Source organism: Mytilus californianus, unplaced genomic scaffold (genome assembly GCF_021869535.1).
Source record: "Mytilus californianus isolate M0D057914Y unplaced genomic scaffold, xbMytCali1.0.p SCAF_4, whole genome shotgun sequence".
NCBI classification, from domain to species: Eukaryota; Metazoa; Mollusca; class Bivalvia; order Mytilida; family Mytilidae; genus Mytilus; species Mytilus californianus.
Genome location: NW_026262690.1, coordinates 95,920,144 through 95,938,251, shown reverse-complemented (window position 1 = coordinate 95,938,251; position 18,108 = coordinate 95,920,144). Strand labels below are relative to the sequence as shown.

General features: G+C 32.4%; 1 protein-coding gene across 1 annotated transcript; it reads right to left on the bottom strand.

Moving 5' to 3' along the window:
• Positions 1–4,484: 4,484 nt before the first annotated feature.
• LOC127698994 (serine/threonine-protein phosphatase PP1-beta catalytic subunit) lies at positions 4,485–16,093 on the bottom strand. The gene is made up of 8 exons (XM_052202789.1): positions 16,027–16,093; positions 12,910–13,041; positions 11,810–12,040; positions 11,109–11,213; positions 9,661–9,732; positions 8,938–9,089; positions 8,116–8,250; positions 4,485–6,836 (listed from the first exon to the last, which is right to left on the bottom strand). Exons 1-8 carry the CDS (start codon positions 16,076–16,078, stop codon positions 6,732–6,734), a joined length of 984 nt encoding a protein of 327 aa, XP_052058749.1. The 5' UTR covers positions 16,079–16,093; the 3' UTR covers positions 4,485–6,731.
• Positions 16,094–18,108: the final 2,015 nt, after the last annotated feature.

Genomic DNA, 18,108 nt, shown 5'->3' with positions numbered 1-18,108 from the left:
CAAATACTAGTATAGCTAAGATAATGTATTCTTGGGGTAGAAAATCCTTAGTATTTCGAAAAGGCAACGTTTTGTAAACTGTAAATTTATAATTATGAATATACATGTATATCAATGACAATTCATGTCAAGAAGAAACAAATCAAGGTAAAAAATAAAACTAATGGAATCGCATGAACTCCAAAAGGAGTGAATCCTTGCGTCGACAGGGTAGCTGTCGATAAAAATTTGATAGTTAAATATCTCAGATTGAAAAAAAAATGAAAAAAGACAGTGTAAAAAAGAAATTTTAAACCCACCCATAAGATACCTTAAACGAAACTTACCATCAGCGCAAAGCCTGACAAACTCATTACTACATAAAGCAATCATAACCAATTGGTATTTAAAATTGTACACATTTAAACCGATTATCAGCTGAAATACTCTTTTCTGTGTAAGTATTACATCTAAATGAGGTTTAATGTTTAGCCAAACCCATTGAGGAGTTACTTTCGAAATTGCTTTAAATACAATAACATATGTACATAATTTCATAACTGAAAGTTTACAATCAAACTATATAATTTAACTCGTGTCAATGACAATGGACCGTTTGGGCGCTAAGCAAATAACAATCAACTAATGACTATTAAGTAACGAAAATAAAATTCACCTTCTTTTTATTTGTAATGTAAAATCTGTCCTCCTATAATGTCACTGTAGACTAGAAGAGTCCAAAAGCAACAATGAGAAAAATATGATGAAAGATTGAAAAATCTTATAGTACTTTATAGAACCTGTAACTCTGACTTCACAAAAACGGGCGTTTGAACATGAAACTTCCTGAGAAATGTGATGACTATTGATTCCAAGAAGTGAAATCTTTTCTGATTAGCAATCGAGCTCCAAAATGCTGTAAAACCCTATTGGATCTTCAATCGGAAGTAAAGGAGAAAGGATATCAAGTACTCAGCTGTCAGGAATGGGAGTATTCGTCAAATAAAAGCATTGTACTAACCACCAAGTGAGTCACAATCATGTGATTAAACAGTTTTGGAACTGCATGCAGGAGAATTTGGACAATGGTTACCCCTGAGCACCATACAGAAACATATACATGGACAGTCGCTTCCAGTAACACTTATATTACAATCATGTAACATTTATATGTCACCTTTAACAATGAGATCACTCAACTTGCCATACTAATTCCGATTTCAGGGGCTTTAGAAACGGTATAAACGATAAAAGATCAAGAGAGGCGGAAAATACGAATGTGATAATCAAACTCAAAAGTCGAATACAAACTGACAACGTCATGGCAAAAAACAAAAAACGATCAAAAGACAAACAAGTCAATCTGGCCCTTGGGAGATTTATGCACAGATACAAAACAATCATTCAAATCAGGTTTGCAAATGTTTTGTGTATGTTCTACATTTAGAAACAAACCAGAACTATGTTGGTCAGTTAAACGAATCATGGTAGATAATTCTTTTCAGTCTAAAGGGTCTAGATTTTTTTAAACGATAAAAATAGTGTTTCACATTTTCAAATTAAAAATATAATGTTTGGATAGGGTGGGTTATAGCTCATTTGCTTCTGGTGCAACAGATTTATTAAGTGTTATTTTAAGTTTTAAGATTTTTACTTCGCACCCAAGTGTTCTAAACCTCAAGCTCTCTATGTAGTGATTTTGGAATGTGTTTTCTTTTTCTTTTTGAGCACGGTGTTTGTAATGTGTCCTTCTTCGTCTTGTTCTTTTTTTAGTACCCCATCTGTATCATCTAACATTTTTCTTTATAAATTCATAATTTCTTCATAATGTATAGCTTGAAATTTCATTTAGAGTATACACAATTGCTAAATGATTATTTCGTTGTGCAAAGATTCCAAAATATGAACAATTGTATGTCATTTTACAAAGAAGTTTTGAAATGACAATGTACAGATTTAATTAACTGATACAAATCAGAATTAAAACTGAATGGATCTGAATATAAATGCTACATCGATGTTCAAAGACCCAAATGTTGCTAAGCACCTGTCCTACCTCCATGAAAAATATGTTGTTGTCCCTGCAGATGAAGCCCCACACAACATCGTTTTTGTGTGTAAATCACATTTCATAAACTGCTTGATAAAGGAATTAGGTATTGACAATACATTTGGAAACACAACATATACCCCCACGACACTTACCAAGGAGGAAATCCTGATTAATCATATTCTGTTCTATGTTCCTTTGAATAGCAACCAAAGACGAAGAACTGGATCTTCCTTCACTGTATTGGATACCTAAATTACATAAGTGTCCTTACAACAAGGTTATAATGCAGAGTCTCCACGAAACCTCTTTATAAAGCATTAACATCAATTTTATTAGCAATTAAAGCCGAGCTTCAAAATTATAGTGGTTCTACCTACTTTAGGGACGGCGTGAATCAGTTGTGGATTCTTAAAAATTCGATAGATCTGCAAGAGTACATACAATCTTACAATCTAAGTCTGTTTTCTCTTCAATAGTATTTTAACATTTGACTTTTCTACCCTTTACAAGTATTCTCCATTCCAAACTAAGACAATTTGAAAGAGTTGGTCCTGCTTTGTTTCATAAAATAGAATGGCCAACGTAGATACAAGTATCTTGTTTTAAGGAGGGATAAACCGTACTTTGTAAAAAAAAATCACTCTGATTCAAAAATTGCCTGAAACTGATATTATCAGGATGCTTGATTTCTTGACAACATATTTGTTACGTTTGAAGGACGTGTTTTTTAACAAACATTCGGCATTGCCATTGGAACCAACTGTGCTCCTCTTCTTCCTTTATTCATATGAGGCTGGCTTCATACAGGAGCTTCTTAGGGAGAATCAAAAGAAGCTAGCATTATCCTTTAGCTTCACGTTCAGCTATATGATGATGTCCTCTCACTAAATAATTCAAAGTTTGGCGACTATGTTGAATGCATCTATCCCATCGAACTTGAAATAAAGGATACAGCAGATACAGTAAAGTCTGCCTCATTACATCTAGAAATTGACAATGAGGGTAGGTTGATAACAAAACTTTAAAACAAAAGAGATGATTTCAGCTTCCCAATTGTGAACTTTCCATTTCTATGTAGCAACATTCCAGCACCACCTGCATATGGAGTATATATCTCCCAGTTGGTACGATATAAAGACAATAGTAGTATACCGCTGTTCAATAGTCATAAATCGATTAAACTGAAACAAATCCGGGTCACAAACCAAAACTGAGGAAAACACATCAACTATAAGAGGAAAACAATGGAACAACATAAACACCGAACTGCTACTAAAACATACGCCAACATACATAGAAACGGAATGAAAAAATGCTAAAATGACAACATTACGTGACAGAGCTTGCATTTCCTATCATGATTTCCTTGATAGAGGGTTACTGCTTACAAGGAAGCTATTGAACCAAGCTTTCAAAGTGAAGTTGAAATCATCCCTTCAAAAAATCATCACAAGTTGACCGTTATGGAATATGTTTCACAGATAATGACGGATATGTTCCAATTGTTGTAGCCACATTCCTGTCCACTATTCCTCGAAAGTGTCCTACAGAATTAGACTAATCACCGGGTTTGTACTTACATGAGCAACACGACAGGTGCCACATGTGGAGCAGGATCTGCATACCGTTCTGTAGCACCGGAGATCCCACTTGTTTTGGTGGGGTTCATGTTGCTCAGTCTTTAGTTTTCTATGATGTGTTTTATGTTTGGCTATTCATCCTTTTTTGTTTTTTGCCATGGCATTGTCAGTTTGTTTTCTACTAATGAGCTTGAATATCCCTTTGGGATCTTTCGCCACTCTTTTTTAAAGTCATCAAAAATGAAACCATTTCTTTTTCTGTAGATAGTCCCTTCAATCATTAAAAATTCACATAGATTTGTCTTTTCTGACATCACTCACTTTCCATGCCAAAAATAAAGATACCAAATTTTAATAATAATCAATTTCTCTCCCTTTGAAGAAATTTTTTTTTTATATTTCTCTTGAATTTTACATGAAAGTATTTCTTCAGAAGTGAAAATGTAATGTAGAACAGTAGTCTTCCACTCATGGATACTTTTGATTTTATTTATCTTTAAATACTGTATCGACACAAAATTCAAATTTGTTTCAATTTAGTTCATTTGTGTTATGTCTATTTCTATGTTAAATTAATGTTCGAAATCTGGGTCAAACACTTAATGTGGCATATACCCCAGTATTTTACAAAGTTTCAAACCATGATGAACATGTGTACTACCTTTATGGTAAACTTCCCTACACTAAAACTTTAACCTGATAAGTGAACAGTAAAATCTTGGTTAAATCCTTACTGACGAATGCACAGACAGGTAAACATAATGCCCCTACTGTCTTAGGCAGGTTATAAAAATGCCTATCAATCTTCAAAGTATTGTTCTGAGGCTGGAAGTGGATTCAAGAAATTTATCATAATCAAACAATAAAGCATATTTCAACTGTACATTATTATTTTTATTTAAATGTCATATAGCGTAGGTATAAATAATTTACTTAACAAACAAAAAGATATGAGGACAACAGTAACAATAGACATAAATGTATGCATAGATAAGTCTGTTTATCAGAAGTATTGCCCTGTCTTCTATACAGCCTTTCCTCTCGATTTACTTTGTTAATATACATGTTATTGCTTTTACAGCATCCCTTATGTACTTGGTATGTGTTAAAAAAAATGGTTTCTTGAATAATTTGTGGTTTTATACGTTTTACAAATCATTTTTACAAAAGAGGTTAATGTGAACCACTGTGCACTGTAGTAAATATCATTTCCAAATTTAATGTTTAAATTTATGAACAATTAACATCTACAAGAATGTTGAATTTACAACGAAAATGAACTTTGCATAAATAAAATTATCTGACAAGGTCAATGAATAATGTAACATAAAAATATTTGTGAAATGAATGTATTAAAAAAACAAATCTTTTCTGTGTGTAAAAACTACAACTCGTGTACAAGTTCACATAAACAGTTTATTGTTTGACCATTTATTAGAAAACAATCCCATAACTATTTGTTAAGAGAATAACCAAAAAAATCAGAATATTCTTTTAAATTATCTGATTGGTGACTCACAAATAAAATCCTTAATCATCGTATTTGTATTCCTACATTCCAATGAGCTTTATCATGTAACAGCCCCAAAAATAAACAAATGATTAATATGTAAATAAACAGAGGGTGTTTCTGGTTGTAACATACAATATTACAAACTATACAAATTGAATGATACGAAGAGATAAACAAAATATACTTGATGACCTTCAGGAAAGATAATCAAAATATAAAATTCACAAAATTTGTAACACAATTTGTTTGCATTGTTTGTAGTTACCAATTTTATTTTGTGATCATCCTTCTCAAAATTGCAAAATGTACAACATTGAACTGAATCAAATGAAAATCAAACAAAAATCACACTCCTGAACACTCAGCGGGCTAAAAATAATTACATATCCTTTAAAAATCAAACTGCCACAAAAATTAACAGTCTTATAGTTAAATTGTGTTCACACAAACAATGTTAATCTTAATCTTAGTATTTATCTATAAAATGTACTTGGAGCAGACATAAATCAAGTGTTCCAGCTAGGATTTAAAATAAAGGGGTGTATTTATAAAGGGCGCTTTAGCACATTCACAAGAAAAAAAAATGGATTTATTTGACATTTATGTTATATTACTAAAAATGTTATTATTTAATCGGTACAAGTTAGAAAATCTTTTGTTATCAATATGCTTTAGAGCACAAGGATAAGAGAGGGTCGTAAATTTCACCTGAGCAAGTGATGACTAATTCATAGGTGATTATAAATAGGTAGCAAGTGTCATATTTAATGATTAAGTGTGTGTTTTATGAACCCAAGTAGATGGCGACGATGAAGGAAGAAAAGTTGGTTTTTACCTTATCATTAAAAAGGTGCAAAATTTCAGTTGCAAGGCACAGCGCCTTCTATATACTTTTGCCTGGGGCACTGACTCAATAATGCAATATTTCTTCACTGCATTTATGTACCAAATTAATTACACATGCAAAATCAAACTCTAGGGTATGAAAAAAAATTAATGACTTAACATAAAATGTTATTGTAAACATAAATGATAAACTCAACATGTAAACAGAGTTCTCAAACATTAAATTGAAGTTAGTCAATGGTTTTCTATGTGCACTGAAGTCTGAATTGTCAGACCTAACATCAAACACATGTGAATTAGTCCTTCGGCAGAAAAACCAGTGTCTGATGAGCTATTCTCAACCTGCTGTTTGGTTCATTCAGGAAAAGTATTAGATCACCACTAACAATTAAATATAAAAAAATAATATCTATTACAATTCAGATCATTTGAAAAACATATGTATATATATATAGTGTTCCTAATTAAAAAGATCATAACCAAAACTTGACTTAATCAGACAGACAGAAACCATTGAAGAAAACCTGAAACTTAAAAATGAAATGCCCAAATGAATTCTTTTTTCACTAATTTTTCCTCTACAATAAAATAAAGCATTAACTGGTCAGCAATTGTTTAGTAAAGGGATGCATAGACAATGAATGGTTGGATTTCCTTTATCTGCCCAACTTAGTTTGGTTAACAAGCTGTGTAATGTGATATGTTAATACATGTCTCTGTCATAAGCAAGCTGCAATCTTCTCGTAAGTCAATGTTCCTGTCATTTCTTCTTCTGAGCTTGAGGCCCTCTTGGCGGCGTTACAGGTCTACCCGAATTTAATCCTCCGTATTGATATTTTGCCTTCTTTTCAGAGGGTTTCAGAATCTAAAATGAAAACATCAGCCTCATCATAGAAATACATAGAAAGAAAGAAATTCTCATAGCAATGTATAAAACAATTCTAATATCTCATTATTTAAGCAAAAAAAAGGAATTTCAAGTTAGCCATGGAAGTTAATTTTTCTGGTGCATGAGCAAATTTTAGCCCAAGACTTGCATTTTCAAATAATAAACAGCCTTGACAAAAGTGCACTACCTTCAACATGATGAAAGAATATTATCTTAAACAAAGTTCAGAATACTTTGTAAACAAAGCAAAACTGTTTTTGTGATGATTTTTAACAGGTGATCCCTGAATAAATTTTCCAATAAACTGCTTCGCCGAGCGCAGCTGGATAAGACCGCAGAGGTCCAACCCTGAACAGTTGGGGCAAACTGGACACAATATTCAAGCTTGATACAGGTCTGAATTTGGATTGTAATTAGATATTTGACACATTATAGGTTTCTGACACAGAATAAATGTAGCCAAAGAACTTGAAATTGGTTGTATGATTTGAATTTATATTCAATTGAAGATTTCTTGCTGTTGTACAATACACTGTGCTGTTGCGCAATACTTAGTAAATCTGTTTTCAGACTATATACAAAGAATTAGCAAAATAAATTGTGACCCCCAATTTTTTTCTTTGGAAAATTGACAATTTCTTAAATCTTTGAAATTGACCCCCCCAAAAAAGAAAATATTTGAAGAGAATTTTCTTTTGAGGAAAAAAAATTGTGGTATTGAACCTTGTGGTACAATTTCAGAGCAATCAAAATACTTATACACAAGTTATTGTCCTGAAACTAAAAAAATGCTTGTTTTGGCCTCTAATTCCTAAAGGGTTGGGACCATCACCCCCAAAAACAATCCCAACCTTCCTTTTGTGGTGATATTGAACCTTTTGGTTAAATTTCATAGAGATCCATACACTTAAACTAAAGTTATTGTTCGGAAACCAAATGTCTTAGGATGACGCCGATGATGACATGATACAAATATACGACCGCAAAAATTTTTGCGGTCGTATAAAAACATATGAGAACACCTAACATTTTTTTTGCCATCCATCATCATTGCCCTAGGCCCCTTTTCTTACAAGACAACATTTCATCTGCTGAAAGAGTAACCAAATAAGAGGCAATGCAAATTTGTTTTCAATTGTATTATTTACTTGTGACATTTGATATTCAAGAAGGCTTCAGTTCAGTTAAAAAACATGATTTCTCCCCTTCACAAATAACCCAGAACTTCTTAGAACCTATTCATCTTAAGCATTACCTGAAATGAGCACATCAATGTTTCATCTACTGACATCATGCCTCCTGCATTATCAAACTCTCCACAGTAATTAGGTGCTGAGAATAATGTTACTAATTGTCTCTTGGCAAAAAACTCATAACCATCTTCTACTACCTAAAATACAATATAATGTTTCTACTGATCACAGATTCTTATGTATGATTAATACTAGTCACTGAACCATTCAACAAGGTCAAGGACAATAGACATATGACCTTATGGAAACTTTGTTACATAACGCATTTCTATACAAGGTATGCGCCAGCAAACATGTTTAACCCAGCCACAATCTGTAGGTGCCTGTCTGTGTTAGGAGACTGTAATTCAGGGGTTGTTGTTTGTTGCGGTTTAACATATTTGTTTTTCATTTATTGTTTTGAACATTAATCATGTCTTTAGTTTTCTTGTCTCAATTGTTTCACATTTGTCATTTCAGGGCCTTTTATAGCTTACTATGCAGTATGGGTTTTGCTCATTGTTGAAAGCTGTATGGTGACCTTCAGTTGTTCACTTCTACGTCATTTGGTCTCTGGTTGAAAGTTGTCTCATTGACAATCATACCACATCTTCTTATTTTTATATGAAGCATCCAAGTCTTCTTCCCCCTGAAATTTAAAAGCTTTTTACAAAAAGTTTACAAATTATGCGACTTTCTTCAAAGACAAGACAAAAATAGACAGAGGATTTACCCATACAGTTGTAAATTTCTATAAATTCTTTTAGCTACCTAATCACAAAAGGGTTTCATATCACTTCAAGGGAAACTACTTTCTTGGAATGTAACTTCAATAAATAACTTACCTGATGCGCTCTGCATATAAGATCTAAGTCATGTCTGTTGAGGAATTTACTAACAACATCACCACCAAATGTAAACGACACACCTCTATCATTCTCTCCCCATCCCTGGACATCTTTATCTGGGTCTGACCACAATAAATCACACAATAAACCTGTCAAAGACAACACACAGTTTCTTTTAAGTTATCTGTATATATCTCCTATTTATCAAATGCATATCATCGAGTTCATATTTTGTATATGATTAGGGACCTTTGCAGATTTGTACCTTAAAACATTAAAGTTTTAATTTAAAAATTTCCTTTCTAAAGCAATGAAATCACATTAAATTCTGTATTATGGTAAAATTACACAAATTTTGACTTTTAAACTAATAAAATAAGAAAAACCTTCAGGCAAAACTAAAAAAGATATGAACACAAAAAGCATGTTTTGTGGTTCTTTATTGTTCTATTATCCTTTTTAGAAACAAATGTTCTGTATGTTTCTGAAATTACCCTATTTTTCTTATAATCTAACAAATCTTCCTTGTGCATCATCTTAATGATGGACTGGTCAAACTGTGTCATCAAGCCTAAGCTAATATTCACATTTTCTGAAAGCCCTCATTCTAACGTTTAAAAAGATATAACAATGTTTTATATGGCTTGTATATTAGCATTTAGAAATTGATGTCAATAGATTTGTTAAATAGATTAATTAAATGTTCTTAAATTTATCTACCTGTATCTGGTACATCTGTTGGTCTCATAATACGTCTGATTTGTTCCATTGACTGTAAATCTGGTGAAAGTCCTAAAAAATACAACACATTTTAAATGTCACAAACATGCACTTTTTCTATCATAAAATTAAGTTTTAAGGTGTGTGCTACAAAAATCAATGGTAAATATTTTTAAACCCATGTGGTGTATGATGTTTCAAAGGATTTTTCATCTCAAGCAATACACAATTTATTTGGTTTATAAACATCTCAATTAACAGTTGTTCCCAAGGCTTTGAGAAATCAACTGGAAATTTGGTCCAGTAAACCATTCTTTTTAAGTGGACCAACTCTTTTTTTTACAGGACATTTACACATATGATTTGGACAAAACAAAAAATGTTACTGGTCATTTGGTCCAGGAATGCATATCACCTTACAGGACCAAACCAATTTTGACTGGCATTTGCCTGATGTCCGGCGACCTTAGGCATGACTGAATTAATTAAAACTTTTACTTTTAGAACAACAGTGTGGATGACATAATGCTACAATTGTTTCCATACAAAATGCTGTATTTTAATTCCACATCTATAGAAAGATAGTACTTCCTGTACATTAAGAAATTTTTGCATGCATTTATTATTGCAACTGTTGTACAATGGACAAAAATGTGACATTAGTTTTGATATTTCAATTTCAGGAAATGTTTCATATAAATAATACTATCAAAAACTAAAATGTGAGTTTTCATTTTTGTGAAACTGTAATTTTTCGCAATAATTAAAAAACAGAATTTACAGTATCATCTGTAAAAAATTGAGATGGAAGAATAGATTAAATACCATTGTACTTTTTTTTATAACAGTTTAGTACTTCCTGTGAATTCCACAAAATAAGTACCATCAATTAACTAAAGAATTTTTCAAGTAAAAAAAATCTGTAAACTAAAATTTCCTTATCATTATTGAAATATGGAGTCTGAAGATTTGTCAAAAATCAAAAAAAATATTTATTCTCACATAGGGTTGTTCAATAACTGACTATATTAGGGGGTTGAGAGGCACTTAAATTATGAATTGATTGGTGGCTGTATTTTTTCACAACAGCTTTAATAATAAAACAGAATTAAATCAATCTGATTGAAAATACAAATCATGTGTCATCACTTACAAGGATCTATATGACAACACTCTGTTCTACTTTCTGTACTGGGAATTATTAAATCAGCAAATGAAATTTCAGCCTTCAAATTTTTGAAAGTGTACAAAAAAAAACATAGAATCCTGAAAGGTCTTCATAACAGAAAGTAGAACAGAGTGTTGTCAGACCCTTTTAGGAATAGGACACAGGATCTGCATTTTACTCAAATTGTGAGTGTCCATGACTAACCCCTCGAATTACTTCTGAAACAGCCCTTATACATGTTTCAAACATATCATCAGTCCTATATTTATCCAAAACATACCTCCATGACAACAAAATATTTTTTCATCTATAATAGCAGCAATTGGTAAGCAATTAAAACAATCTGTGAAGGTTTTCCATAACTTTACTGTGAATCTTCTTTTACCTAAAATCATATTACTAGGTCATAAATAAATCAAATTGAATGTCTGCTTACTTTCAACCCCAGTTCTGAAATTTGTAACTATCTTTTATTCCTAAATCATACATCTATCAATGATGTGTATTGGTGAACTGTTGAGGTTATACATGGACCGAACATTAGTGAGATGCAAGTTTAAAATTAAATGTGTATGTTTTTCTTTGCTCAGTGTTGAAGGCCTCACTGTGACTTTGAGATGAAGAACAGCAATAAAAGCCCTGTTCCTTTGCTTATTGTGTGTGGGTTTTTTTTCTGTGCATGTACTGATTTTGTGTCATGGATGGATATGCCATATCCTTTGTTTTTCTATTATGTATTATCAGCTGATTATGATATAAAAAGTAGGGTGTGTTAGTTGGTAAATTTTTTCCATTTCAGTCATATACATTTGTAAGTGCAGATTATGTTATTATCACCAATCTGAGTTCCACGGTCAAGTGGTATCAAAGTAATAAATCTCCCATAAATGTGTTTTCTGAACCTTAGCAACGACTTACTAGTAATAAAGTAATTATAATCATGCATTTTTCTATACAGTCTAATAGCAAACCAAGTCTTACATTCATCATAAAAGCCATATATTCTGTTTATACTAGCACATTCATGGTTTCCTCGTAATAGAAAAAAGTTCTCTGGGTATTTGATTTTATATGCAAGAAGTAAACAAATTGTTTCCAGTGACTGTTTGCCTCTGTCTACGTAGTCTCCTAGAAAGAGGTAATTTGATTCTGGTGGAAATCCTCCATATTCAAACAACCGTAATAAATCTGTGTACTGTCCGTGAATATCTCCTATAAAATACAAAATGTATCAAATTAGTGCATTACACTGAGCATATGATAGTTTTACATGGCACAAGCCTAGAAATATGAAATTTTATCATAAACATTTGACTGTAGAGAATAGCCTCAATTTCCAAAACGATTTAAAGTGCTCAGTGAACAAAATAATAATAATAATAATAAATTCCAGTATATAAATTGTACATTTGTCTTTGATATTTTACATTTAACCCTCAAACAGGAGATAAGTGTCAGTAATGAATTTTTGTAATTACAATATATATATATATATATATATATATAAACAAGTCTAAATTGAAAACAACTGCTAAATTATGGTATCAGTTTATCGGTTTGTACTACATGTATGCAAACACTTGTCCAATTTTCTTTAGGCCTGCTGAAATTCTGGAAAAATTTAAGCCTGGTATTTAAGTGTCATGCATGAATGAGTAATGACTAGGGTTATTCAGTGTCTTGTCAGCTGGACTTAATCATGCATTTGGAGATAAAATGTGTTAACCTGGTGCTTGATTTTCAAATGTCTAAAAAATTACTTTGTAAGTCTGCACACCTCCAAATTCTCCTTATTACAATGACATACAATGTAAAATGCCAACACTGAAAGAATACAGACTTACAATACAGCTGTCTAAATCAATTTGGCAGTGATTGGGAAAGGCAGGGACCAAATAAGCTGTGTGATACACAGTTCGAAGTGATGGACCATGAAAGTACAGAATGACACCATATTTCAATCTTTTTAATAGAAAATAGCCAATTTAAATTTTCATTTGTCAATTCACTAATGGGATTGTTTCGTAACAGTTAGAAAACATAGTGTTCAGAATGATACTAAATTATTTTTATTTTCTTACCACATATTTTAAGAGGTGCTTCAAGTTCTAGCAGTATGGGCTGACTAAGAAAGATTTCTCTTGATTTCAGGCAAAGTCCCCTAACTTCAGCCTCTGTCATATGAACTGTCTTTCCTGGTCGACATCCTCTGACTTAAAAGAAAATAAGAACGTTACAAATTAACAATTTATAGATATGTGTATGATGTAACATAACACTTGACACTGACAGAAGTATAACATGTTTTGCAATAAAATTCAAAAACAATGTTTAACAAGCATTCTGAGAGTATTGCATGGCAATACATAGTCCCCTACTGGGTAAAAATTCATTATACTGGAACAAAATGCTAACTTGTTTTATAACTTGTCATGGTGTAAACAAAAAGTAAAAATATCATGTCAATATCTTCAGGCATGACTAAAAACAGTGTGGAAAACTGATTATATGAGTGAATTTTTCAAGTCCAAGGACCATAACTCTGCACAAAATTATTAAACTATAATTCTTATATGATTTGCATATCTATAAATACTTGAAACGGATTGGTTAATTAGAATTTTTAACCTTGGTTTACACTTCGATAAACCATGTTTCCGAAACTACTTTCGTACCATCTATTCATGTGCGATACACATGCATATGCAGGGAGTCCGGGATTTTCAGTAAATTGAGATTGAAAAACAAAAACATAACAGTTTTTTTCTATTTTAATGCGTATGTAACAAAAAAAAAATATTGCATTAAAGCTCTGAAAATGCATAAAATTAAAATTCATGAAAAATTCCGCGAAATTTCATGAATGATTTAGCGCATTTACGTCATGGCAAAACACGACGTCATACAAATGAAAACTTTCAAGCGAAAGATTATTTCGTTACTTGTACGCTTCAAATTCGGATAATATCTCATTAAAATGCAGTTTTTGAGGTAGGTGCTATTTCATTTTAAATTCTGTTGCATTTATCGAACATTTACGGATATTAGAAATTCAATATGGCGACTAACTCCTTAGTTACGACATGTGCAATTGATGTAGTAGCCATCAAACAAAAAATCTTAACTAAAAATCGCGAATGTTTGACTGAAGAATTATAAGGATTAAACACATTTTTTCTAGAGGTTATTGATGTGTAAACCGGGGCTCTTACTCACAAACTTAACATAAAAGTCCTTCGGACTTTTATTCAGTTTGTGAGTTAATCGCCCCGGTTTACACATCAATAACCTCTAGAAAAAATGTGTTTAATCCTATAGAAACAAAAATTTGAACTTGATCTGTAACTTGTGATGATAAAACTATATACCAATTATCAATCAATATCTTATAAGCATGATGAAAAAAAACATTAGATATGATTAATAGTTCTCTAAAATTAGATATGATGTAATACAGTGTATATCTATTTTCAAATTATAATCAAAGTAGAAAATATCAGACCTTGGTAAAATAATTTGAACAACCATTTTCATATTTAACTATCATGACTTGTTTTTATTAATTGGCTATTACTTTAGTTCCTTTTAGGTCAAATAGCTGTTCAACTGTTTCAGTTCTAATACATCTTTGGCTATCAAATATTTGGCTTTGAGCGTTCATAGTGTAGGTAAATCTAGAAAAGGGCTTCAGACGCATGAAAATTTATAAAGTGTTGATTTAATTCTTTATTTTCTTAATCATTTTTAAACTGTAACTTGCAATATCAGCTTCCTGCTTTTGTACTTCAGCATGATTTTTATTCCGATTTGATTCCATCCATATTTAATCAGCAACAATTGACCTGAGAATGTTTTACACTTGGAAGTATAGCCGTTCATTTTACAGTGAGTTTTTTTTTGTGGTGTCAAAAACATTTTTCTTGTAATGTTAAAATTTTACAGGAAGGAGTATGATGTCCACATCCAGTAATGCCCATCAAGTAGCATTAAGTATAGATTATTAGGTTTTCTACAATATAGAACCGTTTTGGCTGGCGAGTGCAGCAAACGAGCAAAAAAGCTTCACATTGTGTTGAGCTGATGTATTTTACAATGTCTTTTGGTAGAAAGTCTGATATTCTATCTATCGTTCTATAACTGATCATTTCCTCTCCCTTACACTGTTTAAAGCTTGACAACGTCTCATCACACATTGTGACATCACTGATAACTTCTCCTCATGTCATTGTGACATCAACGATAATGTCTGGTCTCAAAGTAGTGATACCAGATTTACGTAGTGACTGAGCAGTGTGATATAGGCGAAGGAAAGGACAATAAGGTCTATTGACACAAAAGACCACTTTCGAGTACATTGCATTTCTGTCAAAAACTTAGGTTTTAGTGAACATCACTCGTATGTTTAGGGGCATCGTCACTTCCTTCCCATGTTGAGCAATATGAAAAAATATGATTCTATATTGCATGAATTATTCAGCAAATTAAATTCTTATAATTGATAATCAGCACTGCTGTCATTAGGGAATTGTGATTAAGTACCTATGGAACAAACATTATTTCTAGTTTATCCTGCATAATGACGATCATGAAGACGCTTGATGAACTTTAATAGTGCAGGGATACAGGCTGTCCCCTCTATCTGGTAAATGACGTCATAAAGGGGTGCATAATTGATGAACTTTTCCAGTGAAGACCATAACTCGAAAAGTGCTCTATTGAAGGTGCCCTTCTTACATGACTTATAAACACATGCTCATCTAATACGAGTTCCTGGAGCAATCCATAAAGTTTAAGGTTTCAGTTTCGAAATATGTGCAATACTAAACATATATGCATAGTACAACCTTCAAAGGGGTACATATTTACAGTACAGCAGTAAATCATAGTCCCTCTTCCCCTTTTTTGTAAACTTATTATTTCAAACTCGTGTCAGGGCCTAATCAGCTTCTGTGTCAAACCTGGCTTCCAACATGCTTTCAGGTGGTTCACGTTTTTTCAAACAATAGAATATGTATGACGTTAGTTGATTGCAACTGTCAAACTCGTGAAACTGACGGAAGACGGGAACTCCTAAGTTTTGAAACCAGTTTTCAATTTGATCATTCTTCTCATACATCTTCAATCATAACTTTTTTCAGCCAGTTTAAAGATACTTTGATTTTTATGAAGTGCCCTAATTAAATTATCAACTTCTTTACCCTCTAATAGCCGAGAGATCAGACTGTCAACATTTAGTTCTGTTTCCGCCATATTGCCTTATGACGTCACAGAAACTTGTTGACAAGCACCTTGCAAAATTAAAGAACTTCCCACAAAGGGTAGTGCAGATCTTTATTAGTCTCGATGCAATATTGAATAAACATCTAAGTTTCATTGACAAGTATTAATAAAAAGCGTCTTTACGGCATTTTGGACTGTTTTGGTGAAATTACCGCCCGTAAATTTACAGCCACATTCCTTTCCTAGATGTCGCTGTATCCTATATTTTTGTGTGGGGAGTAAGATATACAAAAGGCGCGAATTTCAATAATGTATTTCATAATTTATTAAAAAAAAACATTCTCCAAGGGTTCGATAAGCTTTTAAGAACATCAACCTTTTTGCTCTTGTTTTCTCTGTCTATTTACCCTTTTTTGATACATTGTGTTTTTTCTATCTCTCGACTGAGACTACAGACATATATATACCGTAGCACATATTTGGCATTGAGCGTTCCTGTTGAAGGTAAATCCAGAAAAGCGCTTTGGACGCATGAAATTTATAACGTGTTGTTTTAGTTTTTTATGTATATATATATATGTCTCTGATATAACATTTAGTAATCCAGCTCTCAAGAATTTTTTATGAATAACTTCCAGGCTCCCAGGGCCGCGGGCGGGTCCAGGTAATTGAATTCTAGACAGTTCGGTACCCAGACAAATCGGCACCCGAGAAAGACACATTATTGTATATGGTATCTTAGATGAAGTATCTTATGAAGTGGTTTATTGTTTTTGTTGTTTATTTGTGAAGACTGTATTGCAGCACTATAAGTTTTAACAAAGTCACTTTGGTGGTGGTCCGTACACACTGGCACATTCCTTTAGCAGTCTGGAGGTGGAGATGCTGTTGCTACAATACTGGTCCCACAGTCTATACACTTCTGATCTCCATTGAGAAATTATCAAATTTCATTATAAACTTACATAAAATACTGATTAATGCATAACTACAATTAATTATGATTTAATTAAATGATGTTTATTCAAACACCATCATATTTAACAATCAATTAGGATTTAATTAAAATTTAATGATGTTTATTCAAACACCATCGTTTAGGATTTAATTAAAAAAAGACGATTATTTTTTCAAATTTTGTAATGCATATTTCACATGTTTTATTTACGGATTTTTATATTTCTGTAATAATTCTTTTATTTTTCTTAATATATATATATAGAAAAAAAAATAAGGTGCCGAATTGTCTTGGTCCCGAAATGTCCTGGTCCCGAAATGTCCAAAACGGATGCCGAAATGTCTTCGGACCTGGGTGCCGATTTGTCTGGGTGCCGAAATGTCTTGTTACCCAGGTAATTAAGGGCGTAATGGGCGTACTTAAAAAAAAAAAAAAAAAAAAAAACTATCGTAATCTGCTAATATTGTATTGAATATGGCATATTCATTAATTAAACACATACTCTGGTTTCTTTTTATACTGATTCCCCCATCCGATGGGTGACTTGGACACCTCAGTTTTTAAACAACCAAAACGGTAAGTAAATCTATACATGAAATGGTTGTTTTGTGTGACACTTCCCCAATGGCCATTCACTACATCTACCCGGGGGATACTCGCTATATATATATATGATACCGGGTATGTTCTGACAAACGGGGTTGCATTTTCAGCTAAATTGTCTGAAATGGGGTAATGTTTTTTTTGGCTTGCATTGGAAAGGGTCAGATTTGACTATCTAGAACGGGGTATTATAAATACAATGTTACACTATTGTTTCAGATAAGGGTGAATGTTTGGTACCATTAAAACGTTTAAACCCGCTGCAACTGTTTGCATCTGTCCTAAGTCAGGAATCTGATGTTCAGTAGTTAATTGTCGTTTGTTGATGTGGTTCATAAGTGTCTCTCGTTTCTCGTTTTTTATATAGATTAGACCGTTGGTTTTCCCGTTTGAATGGTTTTACACAAGTAATTTTGGGGGCCTTTTATAGCTTGCTGTTCGGTGTGAGCCAAGGCTCCGTGTTGAAGACCGTACTTTGACCTATAATGGTGTACTTTTC

Coding starts and splice junctions, on each gene's coding strand:
- LOC127698994 (XM_052202789.1), bottom strand. CDS start 16,078: ATGGCGGAAACAGAACTAAATGTTGACAGTCTGATCTCTCGGCTATTA. Junction 8,251..8,937: donor TTATATGCAGAGCGCATCAG/GTAAGTTATTTA, acceptor ATTGTATTTTAG/GTAGTAGAAGATGGTTATGA. Junction 6,837..8,115: donor CATTGATGTGCTCATTTCAG/GTAATGCTTAAG, acceptor TTTTCATTTTAG/ATTCTGAAACCCTCTGAAAA.